A 23,690-nucleotide genomic window follows, 5' to 3' on the forward strand; every position below is an offset into this window, starting at 1 on the left:
TTGATCAGAAACATATACACGAACGCGAATTTGTCTCAAGAACAATTGCTGACTTTTTTTAAACTAAACTTTGACTTCAAAATTCAAGATCGATATAAAGATTTGAGAGTTGAGATTTTGCAGATAGATTCAAAGAAAGATTTCTAACCTTTCTGCATTTTTAGATTTTGAAACTTTATTCGAAATTGAATTAAGAGAAAAAAAAATTGGAGCGTGCAGAGAAGAAGAAAACAAAAATATCGTTGTGCTCTTTAATCCCATTGGATTTCCTTTTTATTTGATTTGCAATTATACATAATCATGTTGTAATAATAGAGATCGGTTGATAAAAAATGGAGAAAATGTCAACACAGGTTCACGAGTTGGGAGCAGGAAAGAAACAAAAAAAATAATAATAATAGAGATAAAGGATACAGAGGTCAAGCGTATAATATAGATCCCTACTGCTTTTTTTTAATTAATAATAATAATATATAATAACAATACTATTAATATCTAATAATATTAATAAAATTAATAATAATGATAAATATAATATTAATGATAATAATAATTGTAAAAATGATAATAATAATAATAATAATAATACCATACTAATTATGATAATATTAATATTTTATCGATAATAATAATATTAGTAATAATAATCTAATTTATACATCCAATTTCATCTTTATATGATATAAAGTGATATTATGAATACAAATATTGATATTTGACGATACAAATAACATTACTACAACAACTATATTTGTATTTAAATTTAATTTATTAATATCATCTATTATTATGTAATATTTAATAATTATGTAATATGTATTGTAACATATACTGAATATTATATATTTATGCATTTTAATATAAATATATTATAATATTTATTTACATACTAATTATATTATACTTATGTATGTAATTATGAAAAATATAAATGTTTTATATATGTAAGTATTATATATATTTATTAAAATAGTACATTATTTCATCATAGATATATTATAAATTTCTACATATACATAATATAATAATTATGTATAAAATCATATATATATATATATATTAGTTATATTTATGTATATATGTATACTACCATATATATAAAATCATGTTTTAAATGTTGAGTAGATGATTAATTATGTATATTAAACAATTAACTACAAAGTATAACATTGTACATTTAATATTTTGATAACGTTGGTAAAATATGTTTGAATCATTTATATACAATATACTATATATATTCAAAATGAAAATCTTTAGTTATTAAATGTTATCTTTTATAATAACAAAATTACTTAATAGTTCATTAATACTAATATAATTAGTTTTATATATAATTATTTATATTTACATTCTTAGTTACAATTAAAGGTTCGTGAATCGTCGGAAATAGTTAAAGGTCAAATGTTATCAAGAAATAGTTCAAACATAATGAGACTCGGTTTAATAGACTTTGCTTATCGAGTCGAATCATATAAGATTATGTTTAAATTTGGTCGGAAATTCCCGGGTCATCACAGTACCTACCCGTTAAAGAAATTTCGTCCCGAAATTTGAGTGAGGTCGTCATAGCTAACAATAAATATGTTTTCCTGACGAATATGAGTTGATAACTTGAGTTTTATCATCATTGAGTAATATGGATAAAAATAATTCGATTATTCGAAGAGTGCGAATGAAGCTATTCACAAAAGGATGAAATGAGAAACAAAGATTTGTTTTTAACTTTTGACGTAGTCAGGTTTGAATTTAGAAAATAAGGCGCGTCTTAACTTTTGACATTGCCTTGGTTGAATTCCGGAATTTAAGGAATTTAAAGAAAATCTTGAAGATCTATAAAATCTGATTCTTCGGGATTTATGGAAATTAAGATCTCTTTAATTAAATACGGTGATCTGCCCCGATTACTACGTCTGATATTTCCAGTATAAATTAAGCTCTTCCTTTCCATTATTCTCACCATTCTTATACTTTCTTTCTTAGTTCATACATCCAAAAGATTCTGAAAATGATTAATCCAGTTTTGATCCTTGTCCTCATCCTTACTATCGCAACAATCATTCTCCTTTTCCAACTTCCACCAGAGGAATCTGCTTTCTTCTACTTCGCCCTCGGGATTATAATGTTTTTAATTCTCCCGTGTCTTTATGTTGCGATAAACATTGATATACACGGTTTGTAATTTATGTGTTGTTATCGGACTTTATATTCTCCCTTATATTTCAAAGCTCTATGCTTTTGTTTTCTCTTCCCGACTTCAAGTCAAGCGAATAATGGTCCAGAATTTATAGATATAGAGTTTCGAATGATTATAATGTTCTAAGCATGAAGGAACGTGATAGCACGATTTGATTTTCAAATTTATCAACATCACGGAAGATAGAACCATCAAGAATACATTTTCTTGATTTGTTACGGAGTTAAGTAGGATGAAAGAGTTATGTAACATGGCACATGATGACGTTATGATCTGTGAATCATCACGTTTCATTTAGAAACTCAGCATGACTTACTGTAATATAATCACGTTGATCAAGTGTCATTATATTATACTAACTCATGCATTAGTTCCCATCATTACTACAATAACATTCATATTTTAAGCTTGAAAATTTACAGAATATAGAAACTAACAGTTTCTATATGATGTAATACTGATAGCACGAAAAGATTAATGATTTCAGATAAGAATAGTTATAAAAATATCTCCAGAAATATGGAGGATATTTATAATGAAAGGTACGATAATATCTCAGAATATCTAAGATCATAGGATGATAGAAACTATTGTCTGCAAGGGTTTAGAGTAAGGAGCAAGTTATTCACTATAGACTTTAGCAGACATTGAATTATTTGGATTCTTTGAAGTCAAACTTATTCTTTGTGATTTATCCACGGCTTTCTTCATAGTTTCGCATAATCTGCTTTTCGGCACTATATTTTCTATTGAATGTTTCCAATATATTGATACACAGGAAGCACGAAGAGGTATATAATTTCGGACGAGAATATTTATGAAAATATCCTCAGAAATATCAAAGATATTGATGATGATATTTTGGAATTTCTAAGTTCGACGGTTGATGGAGAAAGATTTTCCGCAAGATTTTAACATGACTTCGGAGCAAGATATTCTCTAAAGATTTCAACGGATCCAGAATTACCTGAATCCTTTGAATATAGGATTTGGTCCTTGTATTTGTCCTTGGTCTCCTTCATGGGTAACTCAATCTGTTTTTCAATACCCAATTTTCTATCGAGCGTTCCTAACACTCCTTTCTTTATCATCAAACTTTTGTCCGTTTAGACCATCTACCATTTTTCTGTTTCCTCTGCATTTAATGCTATGATATCTGAATCATCGGTTATTAATCCGAGGTGGTTTCAGGAGAATTGTGTTTTTAGATGATTAAACGCTGATGGTAATATGATGGAATATGAAAGGTTACCTGGTAACAATAAAAGAGCACGCGTATATATAAACGTTATAATAAGGTTGTTTCGTACGAAAAGTCGAAGTTGACTTGTTGGAGCTGTGACAAAATTGGCTAATTTTGAAAAGGGATCGCAAAGTTGTTTTTGTTAATAAATGCCAAAGGATCTGACGCGGCTACGTGTTGAACTTTTACACAATTGCCGAGAGTTTCTCAGGTGCATAACTATATGCATAAATCTTTCCTTCCGTAGATAAAGTGCGGTTGATTCATCCTATCGATTGAGGTGTTTTCAAGAATCATGAAAGGTTTGAACGCAGAATGTAATCGTGAAGATACAAATGAGGTTTAAGACGAAATCAAGTGGCAAACTTGAAGAATTGTTTAGTTTCATATGTTATATTCAATATTTTAATTCATTTTAATTGTCCAATGTTATTAGTCCACAGTCGATAGTCCACAGTTGACAGTGCAATCATTCATATATAGTTTAATATATAATATTTGAATTAATTAATACGTATCGTGACCCGTGTACATGTCTCAGACTCGATCACAACTCAAAGTATATATATTATTATAGAATCAACCTCAACCCTGTATAGAGAACTCGATCATTACTGCATATAGAGTGTCTATGGTGATTCCAAATAATATATATAGATGTGTCGATATGATATGTCAAAACCTTGTATACGTGTCCCGATATTTAAAGTGCGTAAAATAAATAACAGAAATTAAATGACGATAAATAAAGTGCGTAAAGTAAATAACAGAAATTAAATGACAATAAATAAAATTGCGAGAATATAAATTGCGATAAAATAAATTGCGATAAATAAATTGCGATAAATAAATTGCGATAAATAAAATGTAATACGGAATTAACAGTTAGCTAGGAACAGTTAGCTAGGATTTTGTTAGCGTGGTTTCTTAATAAAATTTAATATTGTTAATTAGTCTGTTTCTAATCAATTTTTATTGTGTCCATTATTTCTTCATTATGCCACTTGTTGGATTCTGATAGGTCAAAATTCAAATATGAAATTGAATTTGAATAAAAATAGTTATTCTTTGGTGAACGGATAAGTATCCCGGTGGTTGTAAATAGGATAGTGAATAACTGTTGAATCAGATTCGAAGAATATACAGTGTAACTTATTAATGTGAAATTTAAATATTCCTCGGGTATTACCTACCCGTTAAAATATTTTTATTATTAACAGTTTGTACAAAAGAATTTTTAATTACAATCTTTATGAAAACATATATACATATATATTTTCTTCAGATGTAATCATGAATTTAATGAGTTAACATGATATTAAACTCATTTAGTTTTCAGTTGGAACTAGAATAAATAATCTCTAAAACATTAGAGATTACATAATCACCATGTCGAACGAAGATAACTGATGTAGAATGTCATGTAGAATGATGATTATACTCGAGGTATAGATTGAGATGTTGAGGCATGTGATATTGAAATTTGGGTTGTTGGTGGTACTGTTGGTGCCGGTGATTTGGATGAAGCTGGTACGTTTTGCACCATATTTTCCAAGACTACAACTTATGCGCGAAGTTCGTTAACTTCTTCTATTACACCGGGATGATTGTCGGTTCGGACGAGCGGATGAATGAGGTTTAGAATCTGAGATAGTATATGATCGTGATGAGATACTTTGGAAATGAGAGAGAAAATGGTGTCTCGAACAGGTTCGCCGGTAAACGTTTTAGGTTCATTGTCAAGAGGTGAATTTGGTTAGTGGAAATGATCGCCTTCTTCGCGTTTCCATTGATTAAGTCGACTACGAACCCATCTCCAATTCATTCAGAATAGATGATGGCTAATTGATCGATTCATTCCGGTTACTCTGCTTTCGGAGCTCGAGTGGAAATCCATATCGAAATAGCTGTCGGAATAACTATCGAAATAGCTATCGAAATCTGATGGACTCGAACTGGTTGAGGGATTCATCTCGTACGATCAGATGAAGGATTTTCGATAAGAAATAGATTATAGGATGTAGATTAGTACCCTGCAATACATAATTTACATAAGCATATATAATACTAAAATCCCATAAGCTATGGAGGAATCTACGGAAGCTGTCAGGCAAAGGTAACAATAACAGATACGCTAAGATATGAATTTAACTATACACTGTCTATGCAATAAAGGTAGTATGACGTGTCTTAGACTTTAAGGATGATAAGCAAATAATTTTTTGACACTAAATGATAAGCAAAACTTTTGACATGCAAACACGGTCGAAGTCCAGACTCATTAATGCATTCTAACGACTATCAGTTAGACTCACTAATGCAAGACCTGGTTCGCTAAGACCACCGCTCTGATACCAACTGTGAAGACCCGTCCTAATCCATCCGGACGAAGTCCATATCGATTATAAACGATTCACAACAGTTGATTACATCGCGAGGTACTTGACCTCTATATGATACATTTTACAAACATTGCATTCGTTTTTGAAAAGACAAACTTTCATTACATCGAAAGTTGACAGGCATGCATACCATTTCATAATATATCCAACTATAATTGACTTGATAATAATCTTGATGAACTCGACGACTCGAATGCAACGTCTTTTGAAATATGCCATGAATGACTCCAAGTAATATCTATAAAATGAGCAAATACACAGCGGAAGATTTCTTTCGTACCTGAGAATAAACATGCTTTAAAGTGTCAACCAAAAGGTTGGTGAGTTCATTAGTTTAACTTAAACAATCGTTTCCATCATTTTAATAGACCACAAGATTTCAGATTTCCATTTCTCATAAACATACGTCCCATGCATAGAGACAAAAATATCATTCATATGGATTGAACACCTGGTAACCGACATTAACAATATGCATATATAAGAATATCCCCATCATTCCGGGATCCTCCTTCGGACATGATATAAATTTCGAAGTACTAAAACATCCGGTACTTTGGATGGGGCTTGTTGGGCCCGATAGATCTATCTTTAGGATTCGCGTCAATTAGGGTGTCTGTTCCCTAATTCTTAGATTACCAGACTTAATAAAAAGGGGCATATTCGACTTCGATAATCCAACCATAGAATGTAGTTTCACGTACTTGTGTCAATTTCGTAAAACAGTTATAAAAGTTGCGCATGTATTCTCAGCCCAAAAATATAAAGGGTAAAAAGGCAAATGAAACTCACGATACTGTATTTTGTAGTAAAAATACATATGACGTCATTGAACAATGCAGGGTTGGCCTCGGATTCACGAACCTATATCAATTGTGTATATATTAATACGTATAATGTAAGTTACAAAATTTCATTTATTAATATGTATTATTTATATATTATAGTTTTGTAGAATTTATTCTAACCTTTATTTTAAAACGTATACTTATATTATATTTTAAGTTATATTTTATATATATATATCGATTTTATGTATATATCTATAATGATTTACGTTTATATAAATAGTGACATTAATATATTTATATACATATATTTGTGGTTAGTATTGTATTTATGAAATTTTATTAGTTTGTTATGTGAATTATTAATACAATCCTAGTATATACCATAAGTATATATATAGTGTACAAAAGATTTATTTGTTAAAATAATAATTTAGATAATAATGATTTACTAATAATAATAATAATTTTATTAATAATGATAATACTAATAGCAAAAAAAATGAAAATGATAACTGTTAATGATACTAATAATAATAACTCTAAAATAATATTAATACTAATACCATACTTATGTTAATAATAAGGGTTCTAATATTTATAAAATGATAAATGATAATCATAATAATACTAGTAAATATTAATGATGATACTGATAAATATGATATTATTAATTGTAAATGTACTGATGATACTATTATTTATAAACCGGTACAAATTCTAATATTGATGATAATAATATATTTTTATTTCCTTCATAATAATAATAATGATAATCATAATCATAATCCTAATGATGATAAAATACTAAAATGATAAGTTTATTACTAATAATAATATTATTAATACCTATCATAATAATAATAGTAATGTCTATAATACTTTCAAATATGATAACAAGTATGATACTAATAATAACAATAACAATAACAATCAAAACAATCACAATAATAATAATAATACTAATAATAATTAATATATAATAACAATAAAAAAATTAGAAAAGAAAACTACCTCACATGAAAAGAGTTTCAAAAAAAAAAAAGAAACTACCGTCCTCTGGACTCGATCTCGTGACCACATGCTCACACGCAAACACTCTCGACCATCCCACCAATTCTGATTCTCTGTACTAATATCGAATTTAAATTTTATATATAAACTGTTTTTCTTCTATTCCTCTTCTTCTCCACAAGTCTCATGGATTCAACAAAACATCAATAACCAAAAAAAAAATAAAAAATCGGGGTTCCCTTTAAAGCTTCAAAACATTACAGAAAAAAAATAATTTGGGTTCTAAAATAAAAAAAAAAACACTAAGGCCTACTGCAGCGTCGGTTCTTGGAACAAAACAAAAAAAATTGATTTCGTAATAGATAACATTATAGATAATGTTTATAACACGAAATAGTTTTCTAAACATGTATAAAAACTACTGGAATCGTCAATTTGATCAGAAACATATACACGAACGCGAATTTGTCTCAAGAACAATTGCTGACTTTTTTTAAACTAAACTTTGACTTCAAAATTCAAGATCGATATAAAGATTTGAGAGTTGAGATTTTGCAGATAGATTCAAAGAAAGATTTCTAACCTTTCTGCATTTTTAGATTTTGAAACTTTATTCGAAATTGAATTAAGAGAAAAAAAAATTGGAGCGTGCAGAGAAGAAGAAAACAAAAATATCGTTGTGCTCTTTAATCCCATTGGATTTCCTTTTTATTTGATTTGCAATTATACATAATCATGTTGTAATAATAGAGATCGGTTGATAAAAAATGGAGAAAATGTCAACACAGGTTCACGAGTTGGGAGCAGGAAAGAAACAAAAAAAATAATAATAATAGAGATAAAGGATACAGAGGTCAAGCGTATAATATAGATCCCTACTGCTTTTTTTTAATTAATAATAATAATATATAATAACAATACTATTAATATCTAATAATATTAATAAAATTAATAATAATGATAAATATAATATTAATGATAATAATAATTGTAAAAATGATAATAATAATAATAATAATAATACCATACTAATTATGATAATATTAATATTTTATCGATAATAATAATATTAGTAATAATAATCTAATTTATACATCCAATTTCATCTTTATATGATATAAAGTGATATTATGAATACAAATATTGATATTTGACGATACAAATAACATTACTACAACAACTATATTTGTATTTAAATTTAATTTATTAATATCATCTATTATTATGTAATATTTAATAATTATGTAATATGTATTGTAACATATACTGAATATTATATATTTATGCATTTTAATATAAATATATTATAATATTTATTTACATACTAATTATATTATACTTATGTATGTAATTATGAAAAATATAAATGTTTTATATATGTAAGTATTATATATATTTATTAAAATAGTACATTATTTCATCATAGATATATTATAAATTTCTACATATACATAATATAATAATTATGTATAAAATCATATATATATATATATATATATATATATATATATAGTTATATTTATGTATATATGTATACTACCATATATATAAAATCATGTTTTAAATGTTGAGTAGATGATTAATTATGTATATTAAACAATTAACTACAAAGTATAACATTGTACATTTAATATTTTGATAACGTTGGTAAAATATGTTTGAATCATTTATATACAATATACTATATATATTCAAAATGAAAATCTTTAGTTATTAAATGTTATCTTTTATAATAACAAAATTACTTAATAGTTCATTAATACTAATATAATTAGTTTTATATATAATTATTTATATTTACATTCTTAGTTACAATTAAAGGTTCGTGAATCGTCGGAAATAGTTAAAGGTCAAATGTTATCAAGAAATAGTTCAAACATAATGAAACTCGGTTTAATAGACTTTGCTTATCGAGTCGAATCATATAAGATTATGTTTAAATTTGGTCGGAAATTCCCGGGTCATCACACAAATCCTAGTCGAATGATCGTTAAAAGTTCATCATTGAAGTTTCAAGTTCGTAAAACGCATTTTATGATTCGGGAACTTACTACACACATATAATATGCCGTTTCATAGTTAATTACGCATACAATACAACTAAACACTTACAAATGACATTGCAAAGCATTTAATGCATCGAATGTTCGTTTTAAGATCTATCAAACCCTAACCAAGAATCACAAAATCAATAATCATGTTAATGCAAGGTTTTCATGTCATCCAACACACCAAAATGAAGCTAATGATGCTAGTAACACTTTTAACACATAAGGTTTAACATCTAACAGCATTTAATCAACCAAAATCAAGGATTTAACAAACCCATTTCAAGTGTTCATGCTAGTTACTCAAAACATCAAGAACAAACAAACAAATCACATATTCATGTTATAAACGAGCCATAGACACTAACTAACACCATTTCAAGTCAAAAACACTAAGAACATGAAATCTAGAGTTTTAGAAATGTTACCCAAACGAGATGAAATTGGTATCAAGTTGTAGTGGATGAAGAGAGGATTCCAAAAGTACGATTTGTTTTGATGTTTGCTTCCTTGAAAAGATTTGGATGATGATTCTTTGTTGAGAGGATTTGAGAGAAAAAATGGAAGTATGAAGATAGTGGTAGGTGATGAATGAATGGTGGGGAGGATACTTTGACTAGTTGACTCTCTTGGCCAACTTTGGTCACTTGGCACAAATAGTCCATCGAGTTTGGAAGCGGGTGCGAGAATTAACCAAACGAATTATTTTTAAAACGCTAGAGTAAACGAGAGATGTTAAAATAAAATTACGGGAAGTATTAAAACGCTAGTCAACGGGAGATACGGATTTAGATAACGAAAGATATTGTTTAAAAAAAAACGGGCGTTAAAATGAATTAACTGAAAAATGCGGAATGTTACATAACATATGTAATTGCATATACATATATACATGTCTACTCATTTAACGAATATATAATACAATTAAATAAACCTCTATAAAAAAAAGTGAACAACTTCTATGTTGTATAGAGTTATCTTCAAATTTACCTTTGATGGACATTAATTATTGTATAGATATGGATGTTGAAAGTGAAAAGTTGTAGTTGATCAAAGGGTTAAAGTCAAAAATAGGCTACAAACTTACACAAATGTACCGATGTCGTCCACAAACTCATTTCCGTCCTACTGTCGCCTACAAACTTTCAAAAAATGTGCTAATATCAACATTTTGTATTTTTGACCTGTTAAATACTAAATTTGACCTAATATTTAAAAAAAAAATAAGATCCAATCCACGAACGACACGTGTTGATTTGATATCATTTTTAACCGGTTTAGCCGGTAGCAAGTCATTTTTGTTTACATTGGTACACTTTTTGAAAGTTTTTGTTTACATTGGTACACTTTTTGAAAGTTTGTAGACGACAGTAGGACGGAAATGGGTTTGTAAGCGACATCGGTACATTTGTGTAAGTTTGTAGCCTTTTTTTGACTTTAACCCTTGATCAAATTTAGATATGGATGTTGAAAGTAAAAAGTTGGTCTTGAAGATAGTTAAGTTTGTTAATATTTTAGCAACAAATCAACTCCAAGTTATACTCCGGATGACTTTTTCTTAACTACGGGCTCTTAGATATTCATAAATTGTTTATATAAAGGTTTTGAACATAACTTATATATGATAGGTGCCAATTTAGATCTAATTTTATACTAATGGCTTAATACGGATGAGAAGACTCCTTTTCTCTATCACGTTGACATGTAGTTGTCTTATTTAAAATCTATTCAATTTTTTACTTTTAATGTACAATAATACTCATAAAGAATAATACTTACGATATGCACAATGTACAATAATACTTATTAAAAATAAATCGACTTAAATGTCAAATGTGTCAAATTAAATCTTTATTTATACTTATATTATTTTTGTAGGTGATAAAAACTTGACGTATGTGAATGTTCATATTGTTGTGCAACTAACATTTGTTAACTAAACCAAGGTTTGGAAATCAATAGTAGATGATGAAAACTTGGTAATGACTACATAAAATTGATTTTTGCATTGAAAGTGTATTCATTCATAACGTTTACAATACTTAAATTTACAATAAATTTAGTTTCAATACGAATACTATCAATAATGAAGGGTTTCGTTATTTGTAAGTATGTCATATAAGTAATCGGTACCATAATAACGTTTTCGATTACTGTTTTATAGAGCTGTCGTGCAACGCACGAGCTTTTAAATCTAGTAGTCTTATTTAACAAAAGCACCTTACGTGAAAACACGTGTCGTCCACAAGATAAGATCCAAGGGCCAGAATCAGTCTGGTCAACCGTTTGTTCCTTCGTTACTCGTTAGTTGTTCACTCCAAGTAATCTCTTCAATTTCTCATCGGCGTATACCTTCCAATCACCACTAAAATTTTACTCTTACCTTAATTAAATATTAATTTTAATCAATTACTTAATTATTATTTAATCGATCCTAAACCTCAAATCAAATGTTTTATTTCTCTCACTACAAAATTTGGCAACCCACTTTCGCTCTCTAGGACCAAATTACACACACATTTATTGCGTTAAGTAAAAGAATTACCACAAGCATTTGCCTTTGATCCCAAATTCAGCTGATCTACACTTTTATTTCCTATTTTTTGATTCATTAAGGTACTCAATCTCTGTTTCTTTATCTTCTTGTTGTATCTTTTTTTTACTTAATTCAAATCAATTTTGTTATCTCCTGTGTGCAGTGTGTTTGGTATATTAATTAGCTTGATCATTGTTCAGCAATTGTGGTTTAACTTAAACCCTAATTTTGTCTTTACTTCCGTTTTAGCAAATTGTTTTATTATTTTTCAGTTTAATATATATTGTGATTGTGATGATGAAATGCATGATTTTGATGTTTGTGACAATGATTTTTTTGCTTTTATAATACAATATATTTTCTATAACTGCTATGTGAAATTAGCTAATACTAGATCCATGTAAGTTATGTATAGATCATATATAGAAATTTACTTAGGGAATTGTGAATTTATATCATGTAGTGAAATATTATATAATGTACTGCCAACATCGATGCGATTTGGGAAGGTCTATGGGGGTTTTCCCAACCTTCGATGGTACTGCCAACATCGTTGTGAATTGGGTTTCTTCCTAACGCGTATCTGGGTGACAAATGAGAGCATTTGTTGTCGATATCGCCATTCAAATAAAAAATTATATAATTTGTTATTGAGAAGCCTGTTTTCATGATGGGAGTAATGAAATTGGTATATTACTCTGTAAGTTGTTTAAATTTGTACTATGGTTTTAATGTTTTGTAAAACGAAATGCAGTCACGATTTTGGAGCTGGTAACTAATTCGATTGACTCTCACGTACATGAAAGGCAGATTGTGAATCATCTTTGCATACAGAACTAATTCTTGTATATGGGGTCGGATAAGCAGCCGGTTGGTATTTTAGATACGATTAACATGGAGACAGTACGGACGATTCTAACTCACACGTACCCGTACCCGCATGAACATTCCCGACACGCGATTATTGCAGTAGTTGTCGGTTGCTTATTTTTTATTTCATCAGACAACATGCATACACTTATTCAAAAACTAGACAACAACATCAAATGGTGGTCAATTTACGCCTGTTTACTCGGGTTTTTCTATTTCTTTTCATCTCCATTTGTAGGGAAGACAATTAAACCAAGCTATTCAAATTTCAGTCGATGGTAATTTACTTATTTACTCGAGTCTTATAGTTATGATTATTATTATTATATTTTATAAGTTATTACTTTTTAGTATCTTTTTAGGTAATTTGATTTGTGTTGAATGTAGGTATATAGCATGGATATTAGTGGCAGCATTGTATCATCTACCGAGTTTTCAGTCGATGGGAGTAGATATGAGGATGAACCTATCCTTATTTTTGACTATATTCATTTCATCTGTTTTTGTTCTCCTCGTTTTCCATTTAGTATTTCTTGGCCTTTGGTATATTGGTCTTGTTTCTCGTGTGGCTGGAAAAAGACCCGAGATCTTGACTGTTCTTCAGAATTGTACTGTAAGTCTTACATATCCATATATCTGTAACATGTGTTTTTTGAAACAGTTAATGAAAAATGTAATCTTTGTATTTTTTGGAGCGTTTTATGTAAAAAGTTTCCTTTTGGTCCGTGTAGGTATTAAGTCTGGCCTGTTGTGTATTTTATAGTCATTGTGGGAATCATGCTTTGAATGAAAAACCATTTGGGCGAAAAGATTCCGGGTTTTTTACATTTTGGAGAAAAGGGGATCGAAGCGAATTGTTGGCTAAATTTCTCAAAATGTATGAATTTAAAGATGAAGTATGCAAATCTTGGTTTGCTCCAGTTGGGTCGGCCCGCGATTATCCACTTCTTTCTAAGTGGGTTATATACGGAGAAGTACGGCTTCTACTGTTTGCTATCTTTTTAAAAATATATTCTTTTATCTTTTTCATGTTTCTTTTTTTTTTCTTCAGTTTTCTTGTAGTGGGCCATGCGAGTCATCAGATGAAATTTCTCCAATATATTCATTATGGGCGACGTTTATTGGTCTCTATATTGCTAATTACGTTGTTGAAAGATCAACAGGGTAAGTATGTTTATATCTTTTGTAGATCGTCAACTTTCCTTTTTTAAAAAAAAAAAAAAAAATAATGGTTTAAATATAAATATCAGATGGGCTCTTACGCATCCTCTATCAGTTAAAGAAACCGAGAAGTTGAAAAACAAGCAGATGAAACCTAATTTCTTGGATATGGTTCCTTGGTATTCGGGGTATAATTTCTCTCCTTACTAAATTTGTATGTATAGATTGTGTGTATACTTATATAGTTATATATATCATCGTTGTTGCAGGACATCAGCTGATCTATTCAAGACTGTTTTTGATCTCCTTGTATCGGTAACTGTTTTCGTGGGACGATTTGATATGCGCATGATGCAGGTTTTATATCTTTCTATGATTTTTTTTATTTTTTATTTCTTGACTAGAAATTAATTATTTTCTTAATGATGGTTTGTTTTGTAGGCAGCAATGAGTGGTGCTCATGTAGGGGCTAAACAAGAAGATTTTTTATACGATCATTTTAGTGAAATGGATGACTTTTGGTTTGACTTTATGGCCGATACTGGTGACGGTGGAAACTCTTCGTATTCTGTTGCTCGACTTCTCGCTCGACCTTCACTTCGTGCTTTAAGTAATGGTTCTTTAATAAAATTGCCCCGTGCGAACCTTCTTCTTATCGGAGGCGATCTTGCGTAAGTTTTACCTCTCAAAATTTTATGGGTTAAAGCTACAAATAGGCGATATACTTTCTCAAATGTCCCGAATATAGGCTATATACCCATTTTCGTCTCGCTATCGGTTATATACTTCCAAAAAGTGTACTACTCCCTCCGTCCCAAATCTATTGTCTCCAGACAAAAAACGCACGGTTTAAGAAAAAGTACCTGACACATGTACTTCTTGTTAACTTTCCAGTTTTACCCCTTACTTTCTAATCATCATTTTGTCTTACTTGTATAAAATAGGGGTACAAAAGAGATTTATCACATTATTCTTTATTCTTTTCCATTAAAGGAACTAGACAATTAATTTGGGACATCCATAAAAGGAATACCTGGACAATAGATATGGGACGGAGGGAGTAATATAAACGGTTATACTTTTTTGTACCTGGACAGTAGATGTGTCATCATATTTATAGTTAACATTAGAACAAAAAAAAGAAGCTATATAGCCTACATTGACCAAGAGAGAAACTATATAGCCGATTTATAGCTTTAATCTTTAATTATATTTAGTCCACGTCACCTTTAAAAAAATAAAAAAATTACACGTAATTATTTTGGCCGGTTGTACCGGTAACTGGTAACCAATTGTTGACATGAGAACATTTTTGAAAGAATATAACCGACAGCGAGACGAAAATGCGTATATAGAACATTGGAGAAAGTATATAGCCTATCTGTAGCTTTAACCCAAATTTTATTTTATTTTGTGATTCTCTCAAAAAGTATTATCATGGTTGCATTCAGGTACCCTAACCCGTCAGCACGCACTTACGAAAAGCGATTCTTTCGTCCTTTTGAGTATGCTCTACAACCACCTTCATGGTACAAAGATGAGCATATAGCTGTAAACAAACCTGAATTGCCACCTGGCGTTTCTGGTCTAAATCGATATGATGGCCCACAGTGTTTTGTTATCCCTGGAAACCATGGTAGGTTTTTATTAAAATACTTTTTTTTTGTCTAAAGTAGGGGTGTGCATGATACATAACCGGACCAAACTAGTTCGGTTCGGTTCTGTCCTGAGTCCCGATTTGTAGCAAAAACTCAGACTGAGGACCGGACCATATATTTTCGGTTTGGTTATTTTTGGTGTTATTTTCTGGGTTCGGTCTGGTCTGAACCGAAAACAAAATGTGGACCGAGAACCGGGCCGAAATAGCTCGGTTCGGGATCGGTTTCTCGATTTTTCTCGCGATATGCACACCCCTAGTGTAAAGTTGTTTGGCTAAGTTGAAAGTAATTTTTTTTTTCTTCTTTTTTTTTTAACTATTTTAGATTGGTTTGACGGGCTTCAAACTTATATGAGGTACATTTGTCACAAAAGTTGGTTAGGCGGTTGGTTAATGCCGCAAAAGAAAAGCTACTTCGCATTACAATTACCTAAACGTTGGTGGGTTTTCGGTCTCGATTTAGCTCTTCATTCCGATATCGATAGTTACCAATTCAAATTCTTCGTTGAGCTTATACAAGAAAAGATTAAAGATAACGATTCCGTTATAATTATGACACACGAACCAAGTTGGCTTCTTGATTGGTACTGGGACGATGTGACCGGAAAAAACGTCTCGCACCTTATTCGTGATTATTTAAAGGGTAGGTGTAAACTTCGAATGGCGGGTGATTTGCATCATTACATGCGACATTCGTACGTTCCGTCTGAAAAACCGGCTATCGTGCAACATTTACTTGTTAATGGGTGTGGTGGGGCGTTTTTGCACCCGACCCATGTGTTTAGTGATTTTGATAAAGCGCATGAAACGAGTTATGAGATGAAAGCTGCTTATCCATCTGTCCAAGATTCAAGCAGGGTATGTAGTAAAGTTAAACTAAAGGTGACAAGATGGGCGGGTCGCGGGTTGGTAATGGTTTTGGGTTGAAGTGTGTCTTTTTAGTGCGGGTTGAAAAAGCCCGAACCGGGTTGGGTACCCTTTATCTGTTAAATTGTGAATATAAATGAACAATGTCCGGTCGGTGTGGGGTCGCCAGAGGGTCGGTTTTACCCTTAATGAACAATGTTACGGGAATCATTTAAATATCTGAATAAAACGGTTTAGGAAGTTTTATACATTTGAAATATACTTTGAGCTACTTTTTACTTGTCTGACCCATTCGTCTACTAACTGTTTTTTATTTGACCCGTCTGGTATAAAACATAAGGTCATATTTGCCACCCATATTATTCTTTTCCAAAAAAAAAAAACAGTTGCTACCCCTATTTTTTTCGGATAAAAGATCCATGATTTTCACAGTTTATTCACTGCCTTATTTATTTATTTATTTATGGTGGAAATTTGTGTCGTGCAGATTGCTCTGGGTAATATATTGAAGTTCAGAAAGAAAAACTGGCAGTTTGACTTCATTGGCGGGTTCATATACTTCATTTTGACCTTTTCGATGTTTCCCCTGGTATGCACTTACTGAATTCTTTTAATTCTCAAAAAAAAAAAAAAAAAAAAAGGCCTGATTATTGTTTGATTTCCAAATTTTTATGACAGTGCAAGCTAGATCATATCCTACAAGACGATACATTTTCTGGTCACGTTAAGAGCTTCATTAGCACAGTATGGGATGTTTTTATGTACATGCTTGGTCAATCATACGTATCGTCTGCGGGTGCTATTTTACTGTTGATCGCTTCGATCTCGTTCCTTCCTTCGAAAATTTCCAAGAAAAAGAAAGTCGTAATCGGAGTTCTACATGTTTCGGCCCATTTGGCTGCAGCTTTAATTCTTATGTTGTTAATGGAACTCGGTGTTGAAACCTGCATTAGGCATAACCTGTTGGCAACATCAGGTAAGATTTTTGTTCATTTTAGTTACTTATATTATATAGTCATATGTTTCCAAAATTACATCATATAAGTTTATTTCAGGTTATCATTCGTTATATGAATGGTACAGATCCGTGGAAAGTGAACATTTCCCGGACCCCACTGGGCTTAGGGCCCGTATAGAACAATGGACTTTTGGGCTTTATCCAGCTTGTATTAAGTATCTTATGTCAGCTTTCGATGTTCCCGAGGTACTAATATCAAATATTTGGTCCTTTTTTATTAAAAATGACAAAATATCAGGGATGGTCCATGTGGTTTGTATCAGATTACAATCATGGTCCCGTGCTTTTCTTCCGTCAAGGATGGTCCATGTGGTTTGCACTTGAATCACCGATGGTCCCTGTGGTGCAAACCACATGGACCAGCCTTGACAGAAAGTGCAAACCACAAGGACCATTCTTAACGGAAAAAAGCATAGGGACCATGAGTGTAATCCGATACAAACCTTAGGGACCATCCGTGATATTTTGTCAAAAAAAAAGTCCCTCTTTATTTATGGTTTTGAATTATTTAGGTAATGGCTGTGACCAGGACTAACATATGTAAGAACGGGATGGTTTCGCTTTCTCGAGGGGGAGCGTTAATTTATTACGCTTCGGTTTTTCTTTACTTTTGGGTGTTTTCGACTCCTGTTGTGTCTCTCGTTTTCGGAAGCTACTTGTACATTTGTATCAATTGGCTTCACTTGCATTTCGATGAAGCGTTTTCGTCACTTCGCATTGCTAATTACAAGTCATTCACACGGTTTCATATTAAGGAAAATGGAGACCTTGAAGTTTTTACTCTTGCAGTCGATAAAGTGAGAACTCATACTTATTTCTTTCATGTATTTGTACGTGTTTTTTTGAATAATATTTTATGTGATTTTATACGTAGGTTCCGAAGGAATGGAAATTGGATTCGGATTGGGATAACGAGTCGAAGCAGGCGCACATATTGAGTCATCTAAGAGAATATCCGAGTAAGTGGAGGGCTCGTTCTTTATATCAGGATCCGATTAATACTGTCAGAATTGTTGATCGTTTTGTTATTCAAACGGATAAAGTGGAATTAGGTGTAGAAAATGGATCGGTGTCGTAATCTTTGTAAACCATACTTAGAAGTAGTGTAGACTTATCATGAAGTGAATCCATGGTTAAAGAATAGAAAAAGAAAAAGAAAAAAGTGAAGTTTAGATGGTTAGTATGCTGGTTCTAAAAAAGGATTGTAGCAATTGCTCATTGTATCTACCACAGTAAAATATGTGTATGTAAATGTCGTTTTCAAACCTTTGGCTATTAAGTTAGAGTCCGTTTGGTTCATAGAATATCGAATCTCGTGAGATTTCAACGGAATAGAATTGAATTTCATTGTATGGCGTGTTTGGTTCATAGGATTCAAAGGAATTAGATTTCGTTGGAATCTTAACATTCCACCATTCAAAGGAATTGTCATTCCTTCAAAAAGCGATGGAAAATTGTATTCCTATCTTCAACATGTAAAAATGAATTTTACGTTTCACATGACATTTAAGTGATGGAATTTCTACGATTGCGTTTCGCGCTAACTTTTTGCGTTTTCGATTTGCGTTTTCGGTTAGTGTTTTCGGTTCGCGTTTTCGGTTCGCATTTTCGATTCGAGTTTCCGGTTCGTGATTTCGATTTACGTTTACGACTCGCGAATCTGAAAAACTAAACTGAAACGCGGATCTGTAAAATAAAAGTTGAAATTGAAAACCGAAACGCGAGTCAGAAGATTAAAACGAAAAATGAAAACGTAAAACTTTTTGTATAACTTTTTGGGTATTTTATAGAATAGAATTCAATTCTATCCATGTCAATAAAAACACTTTTTCGCAATCCATGGAATTTGTCAATTTCAAACACTTCGGATTTCAATTTCTTTTACACATTCCTTTCCATTCAACGATATTATTCCAACTGAACAGGGCCCTCGTTTTCTTTTTATGTCCGCATGCAACTGTAGTGTTTTTAAGCAGATTTGATTTTGCAAAAAGAAAGTAACCTAGCATATAAAAAAATATCTTCTAAGTTTACTATTATAAACCTCATGCTCAATGTATTTAAAGGAGTGCTGCAGAAATAGAGACGGTTTTTTAGAAGTCCCCGATAGGATTAGTGGGACTCGCTCCAGCAAATCGGTCAATCATCCCTCAACGGGATTAATCAGTCAAAACGATCAATCATTGGTCAACGGGACAAAAAACGAGATTAATCAGTCGAAGGCAAAATTAATCGACCAAAATGAAACGTAGTCAACAATTTTATTTTGTTAATATTTTTGTTTCTCTTCCTTACATTTAATTTAAAATTTTAATTTAATTATATTATTTACGTGTAAAAAAGTAAAATTCGATTAATCTCCCCGAGTTTTGAAACCTTAGATCAGAGCATTGATACAACAAATGTGAAGTTCTAATGTATCCCACAAGCTAATATCGTCACTTGACATACAATAATCAGTATTGTAGAGTCAGAAACTTAGGAATAGTAAGAAGCTAAGGCAATTAAAATCATACTTTTCAGGTAAATATTGAAATGATAGTTTTGATTCTTGGTTACAATAGTTATATAAACCATTGATTTGATTGCTACATATAATGAAACTAAAAACGTAGTTGTCTTCTTTATAAGTTCTCTGAAGTGTTGTCTGCAACAAACTTGGCATCGATCTGACTGCACAATGCATGATACAAAGACAAATATTGGTCCAATTCTTTTGTCACAATAGTGTCTTCCGTATCTAAGAAATGATCAAGCTCTTCCAAATCTGTATCGACGACATTATTGTTATGTTCAACAAATTCCAAATCTTGTCCTGTTTCGTGACCTATAAGATCACCATAAACAACTCATCAGTCATACATATCAATTTAAAAGATGAAAGTTATATGTTTAAATTTGTATGAAGTACAAAAAACAAACTTAAGTGTTACCAATAGCATTCTCTTCAATGTTCAGTTTAACTTTCTTAAAATGTTCAACATTTTCTTTACTTTTCAATATCATTTTGTTCAAAATGTTGGCCAAGTTGTCAACTTTTTCTTTAAACACATTCACCGAGACTTTCATTTCAACTTCGTATTTTGATATCCACTTAATCTTGTTCTCTTGATCTTGTTGTATGGTTTTCAACTGGTTCTTGAACATTTCTACTTCGGTTGATAAAAACGTTGCGGCAGAGGTAAACAGTGGTATCTTTTTGTCTCTCCTCTTGATGTTCGCCAACAAATCATATCTCCCTCCGATAAACCATTCATTCGCGTATTCATGTTGCTCCCAACTCACCTTCTTGAAACACTTTTAAACATACCGGAAAATTGGTTACAAAAACAAGTAGTGTCGAATCTAAGATCAAAACTCACAAGGGTCCCAATTTTTTTTTTATAAAGTACCGTTCATATTTAATACTAGTTTTTTACTATCAAAAAATCATAAATCTTATATATATGGGGTGGTGTCCTATACAATTTGAAGAGAACTTTGTAATCAGCATCCTTGAAGTTTTAAATATCATAACCAAAAAAAGTGCATATTACCCCATAAGTATATGTACTTCTTTTGACTTTAAATGTCTAACAAATTTGTTCTTAATTTCAAATAAATATACATAAATGTGAATTCTGACTTCACATGTAAAAGACACTGGATTTCAAGTAAGATTTTTATCGAGTTGGCTATGAAAAAGTTGTGTTTCTTATGTAAAATTTATATAACAATTGTATCTTAAAATAAACAAGTTTGACTTCATAAGTCAAAACATAACTACTTATCCCACACTTACATATATGTTGAGTTGTGAATTGAAGCTACTGAAATTTTTATGACAGAAATACATTGGAAGAACATGGCTTGCAAAGTTGTTGATGTCCGGAATGATGAAACTATCGCGATTAGGTTGTTTCCAACATATGAGATGATCAATTTCTCTTTTGTCCACCATATCGTAAAGTTTATGCAAAAACTGAGGCACACGACGTCGACCACCACCATCAGCACCCCTACCATTGCGCCTAGTCGCCATTTCTTCCAACAAACCACCCATTGTCATAAAACTCTCTAATTCATCACTCTTGAATACCTCAAATTGGTCATAAATTATGCTAAAATCTTTCTCAATGTCAACAAAGTCAATGTTATGGTCAATATCAAGGAACTTTCTTTTTGGCCCAATGCATTCAGAAAAGTTTTCTATAAGTTTATGGGTCATGGACTCAATATTACTTTGGACTTCATCTAGAGTTATCTCTATATCAATTTTAAACCGTTGTATTCTGTTATTTATTTGTTTTTGTGCCATTTTAATTTTAGCATATGTCGTTTGAAGTTCACTTGTGGGAATGGAACGAGACAACGCATGGGTAACGATTTTAGATTGTTGGTTTTTGCTCTTGATGGTTTTTAACATGTGTTGTTTCCCTTTCTGGAAATGCTCATGCTTGAACTCGAGACAATCCAATCGCTTCTTGAAACCCTTCAAAATCAAATTCAAACAATTAACATAAACCAAGAATTCAAAAATTATTGGCATTGCATGTTAATTCGACTATAAGTTATTGTTAAACTGATTATCCAAATTTAATTATTGATCTAATCATATCACATATTTCATTAAATTCAGTTTTAAAAAGGCTCATTTCTCTCGGTAGCTTGAACATCGCATATCACATGTCTTGGGGTGGCAAAAAAAAAAGGGTCGATAACCCGGTTAGGCCACATATGTCCAATGAAAAAGTAATACTTTTTCCGGGTAGCCTGAACAGAGAAAACTTTATCTGTGTATTTGTGTTAAATTCAATTTTAGAACGTTTAATAGTATATAAACAACTTGGAAAAACAACCCTAAACACTTCTTAATTTAACAAGAAATACTAACATAGTTATGTAGTTGAGAAATGAAGCTATCAAAGCGATTAGTTTTGAAGTAGTAGGGGAAAATCTCTGAGGTTAATCGTCTTTCATCCAATACGATGAACGTATTTCCAGACGCACCCCACGATATGATCGAGTTTGTTGATTCATCGTTAACCATTTCATATAACTTGATCAAGAATGGAGGTACACCATGGTTCGCATGTATCCTTCTTCCGGTCGTTAGAGATGGTGGTTCTCCACCGCCATTAGCCACTATGATGCCGCCGCTATTTTCACTACCACCAATATCTTCTTTTGTCTCCATAATACCACAAAGTTAAGTGTAGAGGATCAACTCATAGACATGGTTTATATAGTAGTTATTAAGCAAGGCAAGACAATTGTGGTCGGAATAATATTATAGTACAACTTTCACACTACAAACATGCATTCTCCACATGATATTGAATTGATTAAAATGTTACAAGTTAATAAACAGAATATACAAGTAACCAAAGCATGTAAATATAAGTAAATGCAACATTAATGAGAAGAAAACATAACAGAAGTAGTTATTGGTATATTCCATCATCACATGTATTAACCCATATGTTGAACGACACAGTTTTTTGACCCTGTTGAACAAAATAGTAACATGACAAATATAAGGTTGGCGATTCATTTTATTATTTGTACATCATGCATTAACCATTTATGTCTTGTATGATATTTTTCTACAAACTATATACGGAGTATTTTATTTCTTTGAATTTGGTTAAACGGCCTCTCTAGTACCCTGAATTATTAGAGGTGGAGAAATGACAAATCTTGAGTTAACTGATTTAATCACGTGCAAAACACGTGACTCATTTCGTTAAACGGACCAAAAAGAGTGATTAAGAAAAGATACTCGTAGGTTAGAATTAAAAAAAAAAAAAAGCAATAATTTTGAATTGAAAATAATCAAAGCATGCTGATGAAGATGGAAGGCAACATTCGAAGTGTGATTACTGGAAACTTGAAAGTAGTCACGTGTTT

At 31.2% G+C, this 23,690-nt stretch overlaps 1 protein-coding gene across 1 annotated transcript; it reads left to right on the forward strand.

Annotated features, from left to right (window-relative positions):
- The first annotated feature begins 12,981 nt into the window (after positions 1 to 12,981).
- Positions 12,982 to 19,134, forward strand: LOC139866324 (uncharacterized). Its single transcript, XM_071854528.1, has 14 exons — positions 12,982 to 13,376; positions 13,486 to 13,711; positions 13,830 to 14,072; positions 14,150 to 14,262; positions 14,349 to 14,447; positions 14,529 to 14,616; positions 14,701 to 14,930; positions 15,711 to 15,895; positions 16,242 to 16,774; positions 17,271 to 17,372; positions 17,462 to 17,759; positions 17,839 to 17,987; positions 18,314 to 18,598; positions 18,676 to 19,134. Exons 1-14 carry the CDS (start codon positions 13,078 to 13,080, stop codon positions 18,877 to 18,879), a joined length of 3,054 nt encoding a protein of 1,017 aa, XP_071710629.1. The 5' UTR covers positions 12,982 to 13,077; the 3' UTR covers positions 18,880 to 19,134.
- Positions 19,135 to 23,690: the final 4,556 nt, after the last annotated feature.

The sequence above is a fragment of the Rutidosis leptorrhynchoides genome, chromosome 9 (genome assembly GCF_046630445.1).
Source record: "Rutidosis leptorrhynchoides isolate AG116_Rl617_1_P2 chromosome 9, CSIRO_AGI_Rlap_v1, whole genome shotgun sequence".
NCBI classification, from domain to species: domain Eukaryota; kingdom Viridiplantae; phylum Streptophyta; class Magnoliopsida; order Asterales; family Asteraceae; genus Rutidosis; species Rutidosis leptorrhynchoides.